General features: G+C 39.8%; 1 protein-coding gene and 1 pseudogene across 1 annotated transcript in view; one reads left to right on the top strand and one right to left on the bottom strand.

The window, feature by feature from the left end:
• The first annotated feature begins 1,276 nt into the window (after positions 1-1,276).
• On the top strand, positions 1,277-5,547 carry LOC141567247 (general transcription factor IIF subunit 2 pseudogene; annotated as a pseudogene).
• A 458-nt stretch (positions 5,548-6,005) lies between these two features.
• Positions 6,006-13,410, bottom strand: part of SHQ1 (SHQ1, H/ACA ribonucleoprotein assembly factor) — a 167,152-nt gene continuing 159,747 nt past the window's right edge. Inside the window, exon 11 of the mRNA XM_019717052.2 lies at positions 6,006-7,354. Within this exon, the coding sequence (XP_019572611.2) occupies positions 6,904-7,354 (451 nt within the window). The 3' untranslated portion in view covers positions 6,006-6,903. The remainder of the gene's footprint in view (positions 7,355-13,410) is intronic.

The following is a 13,410-nucleotide window of genomic DNA, read 5'->3' on the forward strand; positions in this document are numbered from 1 at the left end:
ATGCTATTGAGATTAAAACATATCAGATTTTATTTCAGTTCCTCCCAGAGCAAATCGGTTTATTTCATTTGTTCATTCATTCAACAAATATTTATGGAGTGCTGAGAATATGGGCACTGAAGATTCATTGGTAACAAGACACGACACAGACCATGCTCCCTAGGAGCTGACACTCAAGTGAGAAAATTCACATTTAAAATATTAATGGACAATTACACTTCCAATCAAGATGGGGAAATAGTGACCAAATTTACTCTCTCACTTGAGATAACCAAAGCAGAGAAACAGAAATAATACATGAAACAATGGTTTTCAAGACATTGGACATCAGGCAATGAAAGACAGTGATCCTAGCTGTGCTCACCTCCTCCCATGACCACATCAAAATTACAACTAAACTACAGAACAACCATCATTGAGAATCACCGGAAGTCTAGCTGAATAGAATTCCTATGATTAAGGATATACAGAAGAAGCCACAGTGAGACTGATAGGAGGGCAGAGATATAGAATGGGCAGGCCCCACACCCATGGTGTGACGATTAAGATATGGAAGGGATATCTCAGTTGTGGAGGTCACCCCTGAGAAGCAAGGGGTCCCATCCCCACACCGGGCTCCCCAGCCCAGGGGTCCTGTGCCGGGAAGAGAAGTCCCTACATCTTGCTGTGAAAATCAGTGGGGATTCCATTCAAGTGAGACCAAGGGCTGCGGGAGTCCCAGGAAACCTCTTAAAGGGCCAGCACAGGGAATCACTCACTCTGAGCTCCAGCACTGAGGCAGCAGCTCAAAAAGCATGAGGATCATACAGGGAAGAACTGAATTGCTGAGCTTCAGGGCTAGTGCTGGAAGGGCAGCTCTGTCCAGGAAGCCACCATTATTCCTTTGTTGAGCCCTTCCCTCACGCAGCCTACAGGTATAGGCAGGCACCAAGTCTGAGTCTTTGTCAACTTGGCTAACATCATTAGCTCTGCCCTAGTGATTCCCTGAGGCCCCACCCCACCCAACTTGTGGGCTCACCCACACTGCTTCCAGTGGTTTTTCCATACAAACAGCCTATTTTGGCTCCTGCTGGGACTTTGCTAAAATCTCTCAAAGGTTCACAAACCACAAACAAGCAGCATCTGCCCTCACCATGCCCATACTTCTTGCTAAGCAACCCCAAGCCCCACTAGTGGCAGCCAGCCTCAGTTCTCAGCTTAGTCTCTCCCAGGTGCCTCCAAGCTCAGCACAAGTGGCAACCATCTGCAGACAACTTGGTACATCACAGCAGGGGACCCAGGCTGGATATAAGAAGCAGTTAACCTTGGCCTGCACCAGAGCCCCTCCTAAGAGGCTTCAGACCAACACACCCAGTGGCCAGCTTCAGATAACATCAAAGCACCACCTCCACAAATGACACAAAGGGAAGACTCAGCAGGCACCAGAGCCCCTGCTAAAGTGAATCCTGCTCCATAGGGTCAGCCCTGGCACAATAACTCCTCCACTGTAGTCATGGCCAGTCCTCACAACCAGTCAGACCAAGGGTCAATCCCTCCCATTGAAGCGCCAACAGCAATCAAGTCTCAACTACAATAGGAGGGCACACACAACCCACACACGGGACACACCTGGAGAACTCAGCTCAGGTGACCAGGGAGACAGTCACTGGGCCCCACAGGACACCTACTATATGAAGCCACTCTACCAAGACTGGGAGACATAGAAGGTCTACCTAATACATAGAAACAAACACAGGGAGGCAGTCAAAATGTGGAGACAAAGAAACACGTCCCAAATGAAAGAACAGAACAAATCTCCAGAAAAAGAGCTAAACAAAATCGGGACAAGCAATAAACCAGATGCAGAGTTCAAAACACTGGTTACAAGGATGCTTAATGAACTTAGGGGAAGAATAGATGAACTCAGTGAGAATTTTAACAAAGAGATGGGAAACAAAACGTGGAGATAGAAAACATTAAAAAAAAAAGGAACCAGTCAGAAATGATGAATACAATAATTAAAATGAACTACATTAGAGAAAATCAACAGTAGATTAGATGAAGCAGAGGATCAAATCAGCTATTTGGAAGATAAGATAGCAGAAAACAGCCAATCAGAACAGTAAAAAGAAAAAAAATTTTTCAATGACAGTTTAGAAGGTCTCTGGGACAATATCAAGCGTACCAACATTCGCATGATAGAGGCACCTGAAGGAGAAGAGAGAGAGCAAGGAATTGAAAACCTATTTGAAGAAATAATGACTGAAAACTTTCCTAACCTCGTGAAGGAAATAGACATACAAGCCCAGGAAGCACAGAGAGTCCCAAAGAAGCTGAACCTAAACAGGCCCACACCAAGACACATTATAATTAAATTGGCAAAGGTTAGAAACAAAGAGAGAATCTTAAAAGCATCAAGAGAAAAGCAGTTAGTTAGTTACCTACAAGTGAGCTCCCATAAGACTGTCAGCTGATTTCTCAACATAAACTTTGCAGGCCAGAAGGGATTGGCAGGAAAGAGTCAAAGTGATGAAAAGCAAAGATCTACAACCAACAGTACTCTACCCAGCAAGGCTGTCATTTAGAATCAAAGGACAGATAAAGAGCTCCCCAGACAAGAAAAAGCTAAAAGGAGTTCATTATCACCAAATCAGTATTACAATACATATTAAAGGGAGAAGAAGAAGGAGGAAGAGGAGAAAACAAACAAACTCCCCAAAATACGAACAAAAGAGCAATAACTACATACCTATCAATAATTAAATGTAAGTGAATTAAATGCTCCAATCAAAAGACATAAGGTGGCTGAATGGATAAGAATGAAAGACCCTTACATATGCTGCCTACAAGAGACCCATTTCGGATCAAAAGACACACACACAGACTGAAAGTAAAGGGATGGAAAAAGATATTCCATGCAAATAGAAATGAAAAAAAAAAATAATAATAATACCCACCACCAACAAACTGGAGTAGCAATACTTATACCAGACAAAACAGACTTTAAAACAAAGGCCATAACAAGGGACAAAGAAGGACCCAGTAATTCCACCTCTAGGTATTTATCCAAAGAAACCCAAAACACTAATTCGAAAAGACATACACATTCCTATGCTCATTGCAAAATTACTTACAATACCCAAGAGATAGAAGCAACTTAAGTGTCCATTGATAGATGAATGGATATAGCACTCAGCCATAAAAAGGAGTGAAATCTTCCTATTTGTGACAATATGGATGGAGCTATGCTAAGTGAAATAAATTGGACAGAAACAGGTAAATACCATATGACTTCACTTATATGTGGAATCTTAAAAACAAATTAAATGAAGAAACAAAACAGAAATGCATAGATACAGAGAACTAACTGATGAGACCAAGGCAGCTGGAGATTGCAGCATAGAGTACCAGAGAGGAGACAGTTGCAGAGAACCCAAGATATCTGGAGAGGGTCCCCTTCTAGTATTCAAGAGAGTACCTACAGATGACATCATGTAAATGAGGCTGGGGAAATAATCATTGGAAAGGATTAGAGGGGACAGCATTCAGCACTCACACAGGCACCTATTTCCATCAGTCAGACTGGAAAACTCATAATTCATGGGGCATGGGGAAATCCTCCTTAGTACTGTGAAATAGTTCATCCTAGACTGAGCACTCTTCCAGACCTCCTCAATAAATTACAAAAGCAAGACCCATAAAGATCAAACTATATCTAAGTTACTTAACTGCACCCCCAAACAAAACTTAAAGTGTCTAATAAGATAAAATTCACAATGTCTGTAATCAAATCAATGATTACAAGACATGCAAAGATGACTCATATTGAAGACTTGTATCCAGAATTTTAAAAGAACTCTCAAAACTCAACAATAAGAAACAAACAACCTAGTTTAAAAAAGCAATGGGCAGGTGATTTCCGGCACTTTCTAGTCTGCCTCTCACCTCAGCTTGCCCAGGCTCCAGACACTCTTCCTGCAGCTCTCCAGCTCCTGAAGCCACTGCTCTGGGTCGTACGCCTCCTCTAGTGATAGACCCATGGCCCACCATGGGGAACTTGACCTGACTGGCGCCACACTGAAAACCAGTTTGGGCTGGTCGAAGTCCCTAAATATTTGTCACAGCAGTGGGCGAAAGCCCCTGGCACAGGTGAGGTTGGGAAACTGTGGATTGCCAAGAATCAAGGAAGGACCAAGGTGTCATTTATTATGAATGAGGATCTTGCAAATATTCATGGTATTGGTGGAGAACCAGCTTCAGTCAGTACTCCTAGAGAACATCCATTTGTCTTGCAAAGTGTTGGAGGACAAAAATTAACAGTATTTACTGAGAGCTCATTGGATAAGCTTTCATTGGAAGGAACAGTGGTACAAAGAGCTGAATGCTGACCTGTTGCCAGTGAAAACTACATGAGATTAAAGAGATTGCAAATAGAAGAATCTTCCAAACCTGTGAGGCTACCACACAACTAGACAAAGTTGTGACAACCAATTACAAACCTGTTGCCAATCATCAATACAATATTGAATATGAAAGGAAAAAGAAAGAAGATGGAAAATGAGCTCAGGCTGATAAACAATATGTTTTAGATATGCTGTTTTTGACTTTTGAGAAACATCAGTGTTATAATCTTAAGGACTTGGTGGACATCACCAAACAGCCTGTGGTGGACCTGAAGGAAGTCTTACAAGAAATTGGTATTCAAAATGTAAAAGGGATCCACACGGGAGCTGAAGCCAGAGTACAGACATTACCAAGGAGAGGAAAAGAGTGATTCGGAAGACTCTAAATCAGTATGTTCACAGAATAACGTTGATATGTGAACTTGAGTGCCATCTGTTATAGGAGTAAAATGGCTGATACTTTAATTTCTGTAGGTAAATTTTTAAACAATAATTCTTGACAAGTTACCTAAGTGTTTTTTGAGGAGAAAGAACAAATTTATTTATAGACTTATATTAAATCAGATTACTGATGATGGGGTTAGAGTTTGGGGGTTAAGAGGTTTTTGTTTTTGAATATTAACTTTTAAAATGTAAAATTAGGAAACAGTTTTTAAATGAGGACTCTGTCCTTATTTTTATATCTGAGGAGCTGAGGTTATACAAATCCAGAGGAATGGCAAAGCAAGAAAAACGTAGTCAACGACAGAAACTCAAAAGGAATAAAAAGCCAAAGTTCCTCATTCTGAAATAGTCAAAAAACAAAGCTGTGTTTTTTTTTTAAATAGGTGATCATGTTCCATAGTCACATGCATTAATAAAAGGAGAACTATTTATACTAGGAAACTGTTTATACTAGGATAACAGTTTTCATCAATAGTGACATAAGAAATGGAAAAAGTCACGGTCAATTGGTGTTTATTTGCTTTTAAAATAATTTGAAATTAAATGTTTTCCAACAGTTCAAGATATGTCTTCATCATCAAGATTATAAGTCTCTCAAAGACTGACTTTGCCCTAGAATTTTATTGCACACTCAGCAGGCATGTATCGATTATCATGTGACAAACTAAAGGACAGGTGTAGGGTGAGGCTGCTGCATATACACAGAAAGGTTCATGCCAATTCCTGGGGACTGGAAATGTTTCTTTTATCTTTCTTTTTAACTAATTTTAAATAAAAGCAATACATGTCCATGGTAAAAACAAAAAAACAAACAACAAACAAAAAAAGGCGAGATTTGAGATCTTTACCAAAGATGACAAATAGGAAAATGAAGATGCCCAGCATTTAAGTCTTAAAAAATGCAAATTAAAACCACAGTGAGATACCACTTCTCACCTATTAAAGTGGTAAAAGTTTTTAAAACTGACCATACCAATTGATGACAAGAATGTTAAAGAACTAGAACTGTCATACACAACATTGGTGGGAATGTAAAATGGTATAGCCCCTTGGGAAAACAGTTCAGCAGTTTTTTAAGCTGTTAATCATATACCTACCACAATGTCTCAGTCATACCACTCCTAAATATTTACCCAAGAGAAATAAAAGCATATGTACACAAAAAAGCTTATACACAAATATTCATAAAAGCTTTATTTGTAACAGCCAAAATTTGGAAACAACCCACCTATCCATCAATACGTGAGTGGATAAATCTATCCACTGAAATACTAAGGTATAGTAAAAAATAAAAATTGAAAACAGAAAACAAAAACAAAACCTCTTGATACATGTCACATCAATTCATCTCAATATAATTATACTAAGTGAAATAAGACTGATAAAAAAGAGTACATATTACATGATTCACTATTAGATTCTAGGAAATGCAAGCTAATGTATAGTGACAGAGAGCAAATCAATCCTTGCCTGGGGAATGGTGGTGGGTGGCATGTGGGGTGGGCAGTAGGAGAGGGGTAACAAAGGGGCATAGGCCATTTGACATGATGGTAAGTACACTATCTTGATTGCAGTGCAGTGATGATTTAATTTGGTGCATGATTTAATTTGGATGCCTGACAATTAATTAAGTTCACGAACTCATCCTAGAAAAAGTGCTACATCAACACTTAGCACATTGTACACTCTAAATATGTGTATATCAAGTATACCTTGGTAGAGCTATTAAAAATATGGGCTCTACATTTTAGAAATTCTGGCTAACTTCATCTTTAAACATTAATTATTAATAATTAATTAAATATTAATTAGATTTTGGTAAACATATTTTATAACTTTATTTTTAAAGTTGCAACAAGGAAAATAAAAGGTATCAACATTATCTTACTGAAAAACAATGTTGTATACACTAAGAACAAGTACAAAGTAAAAACGAATTCAGTCAGTAAATAAAACCAAATCTGACATCATTCTCAACAATGAATAAAGCCACTCAGAGTCAATCATTTGGAGTCTGCCAGTCGTCTGTCCTGTATAGTGCCATGGTTTCCAGGTTTGGGAATGTGAACTGCAGTCTTCAGTGTTCTCCAAGCTCCTCTATCAGAGGCCGAGACCCTCCAGGAGCCCAGGCAGAGGCCACTGGCTTTTCCTGACTAGAATCAGACCCCAGGTAGGCCACCTCCCTGCACACCCCATCGTTGTTAACAAGCAGGGCATTGCTTTCCTCTAGAAAGGGACCTTGCAGGGAACTGACTATCTTGGATTTACTGCCTTTGAGTTCTTCTGGTTCTGAAGCTGAGTCTTCTGTCTCAGATGGTATGGTGCTGTCTGGTTCCTCCAAAGCACCTGCCTCAGAACCAGAGGGAGGTGTCTGCTGCCTGGAAGTGGAATGGGCTGCTGTCAATGCAGCTTCTTCCTCCTGGACGAGAAATGCTGCTGCTTCCAGCTCTTCCAGTTCTAATCCCAGCTGGGCCTTTGTCAACGACACTTCTTTTAAAGCTTCTGCAAGAGCTGCCAACTTTTTGGACCTTGAAAACCATTTTAAGAAGAAATATTAGGACTATTCATTAATTGGCCTGGGGACAACAGGGTACAAAGCTTAAAGAAATAACAAAAGAAAATTGGGTCCACCAGGATAAATTCCAAAACAGATAAAAGATATACAAGAAATGTAAAAAAATGAGGCTAGTAAAAAGTGTTACAAGGAAGCATAGGAGATTTCCTTTATGATCCTAGAATGAGGGTGGCCTTTCTAACTGTGACTCAAAATCCAGAAGTCATAAAAGAAGACTGATAAATTCAACTAAAAAAGCCCAACTACTTTGGTAGGTCAAAAAAGTCATAAAAGAGGAGTGACGTCATAGGAATGGCGGCAGCGGGGCGCACTTTTTGAGTTCTCCTCTGGATCTTATCACAAACGGAACATCTATAACCCATCAAAGGACTCTCTGCTCATCACACAGAACAGCTAAGAGACTCATGCAAGGATTACTTGCAGGAGGGCAAATTGGGCAAGCAGGGGAAGAGGGAAGGGAGCAGAGCGGAGACCTAGCTGCACCTGCGGCGGTGGAGATGTGGCCGGCACCCGTAGCTGCAGAGACGCATGGGGTCCCAGGATGGAACAGAGAACACAAAAGCCAGGAGGTGGGCTCTTTCCCTGCATCCCACAGCTGATCTCTCCTGCCGAGGGGGCAGCATATCCAGCATTTGAGGCAGTAACCTCAGCTGAGACCTCCAGTTGGGCCCTAAGTCGGACAAAGGACACAAACTCCATACCTGGGCCTCTCCCCCCACTCTCCCAATCCTAAACCCCCTCCAAGAGACTAAAACTGACCCCTGAACTGAGGCGCAGTGTCAGATTACAGAGGAGCCTTAGTGCTCAGGCTCTGGGAAGACCAGCGTACAGCTCTGACCCAGGGAAGAAGCTGGGAAGAGTGTAATTTTTGCTGGGCTAGGAGAGAAGAGACTCCTCCACCCCAGCCCCAACCTTTTCTGGCCTGTGGGAAGAGTGTGACATGGCTGGGCTGGGAGAGAGAAGACCCCTTCATCCCCAGCCCCTACCCTTTCAGGCCTGCCTAGGGCAGGACAATTACAACTGCGGAGACACTCCCATGGATCAGCAGTAGGCAGCAGACATAGCTCTGAGCTTTCAGCAGCTCAGAAATCTCCTGCACACACACACACACACACACACACACACACACAAGGAAGAAGTGCCCTAAGACTCAGGAGAACTGGACACAGGGCTGGTGGTGCTACTCTCAGTGTGCATATGTGCAGGCAAGGGCAGAAACTGCACTGACTTTCTAAAAACTACCATCCAGACCCCATAGCCCCCCTCATCTAGAACTGCAGTTCCGAGGTCACTCTGGACACCAGGTGACCGGCTCTGCCTGCACAATACACAAAGGACTCTTTAGTACAGCAGAGGACAACCTGGAGATTACTTGGTGGGCTTAAGCCAAGACTGGCGCTGCTTTTTTTGTTTTGTTTTGTTTTTATATCTTTGACATCTTTGCCTGTGTTGAGTGTGGGTTATCAGTTGTTTTTACATGTGAATGCATTTGTTTTTTTCTTTGTGGTTGTTATTGTTGTGCTTGGTGATTTGCTTTGTTCTGAAATTGCCCTACACCAGGGACCAGCTTAAGAGGCACAAGATTCAACACAACCAGAGGCCAACTCCAGACCAAACCAGAGTACTACCGGGTTTGACCTACAACTGACACACCCAGAGGGAATTCTCTACAGTCAAAAGAGCCCATAGAGGTCTAACCTCATTTAAATGGTCAACTCTCATGCAGCAGAACACCCTGCGGTGGGTAGAGCCAAGTCTCACAACTAGTCAGCCTAGGAGTCAATCCTACCTACTCACAAGTGAAAAGCAATTAAAGATCAACTTTAACAGGACAGTATATACAACACAAGAGTCACCTTTGGAGCACACGCAGAGGAGAAGAAGGAAATGGTGCAAGTCAAATATAAAGGACACATACTACATAAGATCACCCAGCAAGAACTAAGAACTCTAGGGGATCTACCTAATACATTGAAGCAAACACAGCGAGTCAGCCAGAATGGGGAAACAAAGAAACATGTCCCAAATAAAAGAACAGAAGAAACCTCCAGAATTGGAACCAAATGAAATAGAGGTAACCAACCTATCAGAGACAGAGTTCAGAACACTGATGACAAGAATGTTTAAGGAGCTTAGAGACGACATAAAGAAGGATAGAGAAATCATAATGAACAACCAGTTAGAACTAAAGAACGCAATTACTGAAATAAAGAAGACACTTGAAGGAATTACCAGCAGATTAGATGAAGCAGAGGATCAAACCAGCGACTTAGAAAACAAGTTAGCAGAGATCACCCAAACAGAGCAACAGAAAGAAAAAAGAATAAAAAACAATGAAGATGGTTTAAGAGACCTCTGGGATAACATCAAGAGTAACAACATGCACATCATAGGAATATCAGAAGGTGAAGAGAGGAAGCAAGGGATCGAGAACATATTTGAAGTAATAATGTCCAAAAACTTCCATAACCTGGTAAAGGAAACCGACATACAAGTCCAGGAAGTACAGAGTTCCAGCCAGGATAAACCCAAACAGGTCCACACCAAGACACATAGTGAAAATGTCAAAGGGTTAAGACAAAGAGAGATTCCTAAAAGCAGCAAGAGAAAGAGAGCAGGTTACATACAAGGGAACTCCCATAAGACTATCAAATGACTTTTCTGCAGAAACATTGAAAGCCTGGAGGGAGTGGCAGGAGATACTCAAAGTGATGGAAAACAAAGGCCTACAACCTAGATTGCTTTATCCAGCAAGGCTATCATTTAAAATTGAAGAAGAGATAAAGAGCTTCCCAGAAAAGAATAAGCTAAAGGAATTTATTACCACCAACCAGTATTGCAAGAAATATTAAAAGGACTTCCGTAAACAGAAGAAAAATGAAAACAATCTAACTACAAATTTAAAAAATGGCAATAACTATGTACCTATCAATAATCACTTTCAATGTAACTGGATTAAATGCTCCAATCAAGAGACACAGGGTGGCTGAGTGGATAAGAAAGCAAGACCCTTGTATATGCAGTATACAAGAGACTCACCTCAGATCAAAAGACACACACAGGCTGAAAGTGAAGGGTTGGAGTAAGATATTTCATGCAAATGGAAATGAGGAAAAAGCTGGAGTTGCAATACTTATATCTGACAAAATAGACTTTAATTGAAGAACATATTAAAAGACAAAGATGGGCACTATATAATAATAAAGGGATTGATCCGACAAGAGGACATAACCCTAGTAAACATCTATGCACCCAACATAGGAGCACCTAAATATATAAAACAGATATTGACTGACATAAAGACAGAGATCAACAGTAACACTATCATAGTAGGGGACTCAACACACCTCTGACAACAAGGGACAGGTCTTCTAGACAGAAAATCAATGTGGAAACAATGGCCTTAAATGACACATTGGACCACTTGGATTTAATCGATATTTTCAGAGCATTTCACCCCCCAAAGCTGCAGAATACACGTTCTTCTCAAGTGCACATGGACCATTTTCCAAGATAGAAATATGTTAGGCCACGAAACAAGTCTTCATAAGTTTAAGAAAATTGAAATCATACCAATTGTCTTCTCTGACCATAGTGCTATGAAATTAGAAATGAACTACAGGAAAAAAACTGGAAGACACACCAATTCATGGAGGCTAAATAACATGTTACTAAATAATGAATGGGTCAACCACGAGGTCAAGGAAGAAATCAAAAGATATCTCGAGATAAATGAAAATGAAAACACGACAATCCAAAATCTATGGGATGCAGTTAAAGTGGTCCTAAGAGGGCAATTCATAGCACTGCAGGCCTACGTAAACAAACAAGAAAAATCACTAATCAACAGTTTATCTTCACACTTAAGGGATCTGGAAAAAAAGAACACAGCAAAATAAGCCCAAAGGGAGTACAAAGAAGGAGATAATAAAGATCAGAGCAGAAATAAATGAAATAGAAACCAGAAAAACAACACAAAAGATCAATGAATCCAAGAGTTGGTTTTTAGAGAAGATAAACAAAATAGACAAACCTTTAGCCAGACTCAATAAAAAAGAGAGAGTACCCAAATTAATAAAATCAGAAATGAAAGAGGCGAAGTGACAACAGATACCACAGAAATACAAAAATTTTAAGAAATTACTATGAGCCAACAAATTTGCCAACGTATATGCCAACAAATTTGACAATCTGGAAGAAATGGCCAATTTTCTAGAAGCATACAACCTTCCAAGGCTAACTCAAGAAGAAACAGAAAACCTGAATAGACTGATTACCACCAGGGAAATTGAATCAATAATCAACAATCTCCCAACAAACAAAAGCCCTGGACCAGATGGCTTTACAGGTGAATTTTACAAAGCGTTCAAAAAAGAATTATCACCTATTTTCCTCAAGCTCTTCCAAAAAATCCAGAAGGAGGGAAGGCTCCCAAACACTTTTTACGAGGCCACTATCACCCTGATCCCAAAATGAGACAAAGACACCACCTAAAAAGAAAACTATAGGCCAATATCTCTAATGAACATAGATGCAAAAAACCTCAACAAAATATTAGCGAACAGAATTCAACAATACATTAAAAAGATCATACACCATGATCAGGTGGGATTCATCCCTGGTATGCAAAGGTGGTTCAACATCCGCAAATCAATTAATGTGATACACCACATTAACAAAATGAAAAATAAAAATCATATGATCATATCAATACATGCAGAAAAAGCATTTGACAAAATCCAGCAGCCATTTATGATAAAACCCTTAAGAAAGTGGAAACAGAGGGATCATATCTCAACATAATAAAGGCCGTATATGATAAACCCACAGCTAACATCATACTCAATGGGGAAAAGCTAAAGCCATTCCCCTTAAGATCAAGAAAAAGGTAAGGTTGCCCACTTTCTCCACTTCTATTCAACATAGTGCTCGAAGTTCTAGCCACAGCAATCAAACAAGAAAAAGAAATAAAAGGCATCCAAATTGGTAAGGAGGAAATAAAATTGTAATCATACGCAGATGACATGATACTATATAGAGAGAACCCTAAAGACTCCACCAAGAAACTATTAGAGCTGATAGATGAATTTAGTAAAGTAGCAGGATACAAAATTAATATTCAGAAATCAGTTACATTTGTATATACCAATAATAAAACATCAGAAGGAGAAATTAAAAAGACAATCCCATTTACAATTGCTTCAAAGACTATAAAATACCTGGGAATAAATTTAACCAAAGAAGTAAAAGATCTGTACTCAGAAAATTATAAGACACTGAAGAAAGAAATGAAAGAAGATACAAATAGATGGAAACATATACCATGTTCATGGATAGGAAGAATTAATATAGTTAAAATGTCCATACTACCTAAGGCAATATACATATTCAACGCAATTCCTATCAAACTACCAACAACATTTTTCACAGAAATAGAACATATAATCCTAAAATTGATATGGAACTATAAAAGACCCCGGATAGCCTCAGCAATCTTGAGAAATAAGAACAAAATGGGAGGTATAACAATACCTGACATCAAATTATACTACAAGGCTACAGTAAACAAAACAGCATGGTACTGGCATAAAAACAGACACATAGATCAATGGAACAGAATAGAGAGCCCAGAAATAAATCCATGCCTGTAGAGCCATTTAATCTACGACAATGGAAGCAAGAATTTATGGTGGGCTAAAGACAGTCTATTCAATAAATGGTGCTGGGAAACCTGGACAGACACATGCAAAAAAATGAAGCTGGACCACCTCCTTACACCATATACAAAAATAAATTCAAAATGGCTTAAAGACTTAAATGTAAGATCTGAAACCATAAAATTCCTAGAAGAAAATATAGGAAGAAACTTTACAGAAATTACCCAGAGTAAGACTTTTACTGATATAGCCCCTCGCACAAGGGAAGTAAGAGAAAAAATAAACATAAGGGATTACATCAAACTAAAAAGTTTTTTTCACAGCAAAGGAAACCATCAATAAAACAAAAAGG

Source organism: Rhinolophus sinicus, linkage group LG10, assembly GCF_036562045.2.
Source record: "Rhinolophus sinicus isolate RSC01 linkage group LG10, ASM3656204v1, whole genome shotgun sequence".
Taxonomy (NCBI): Eukaryota; Metazoa; Chordata; class Mammalia; order Chiroptera; family Rhinolophidae; genus Rhinolophus; species Rhinolophus sinicus.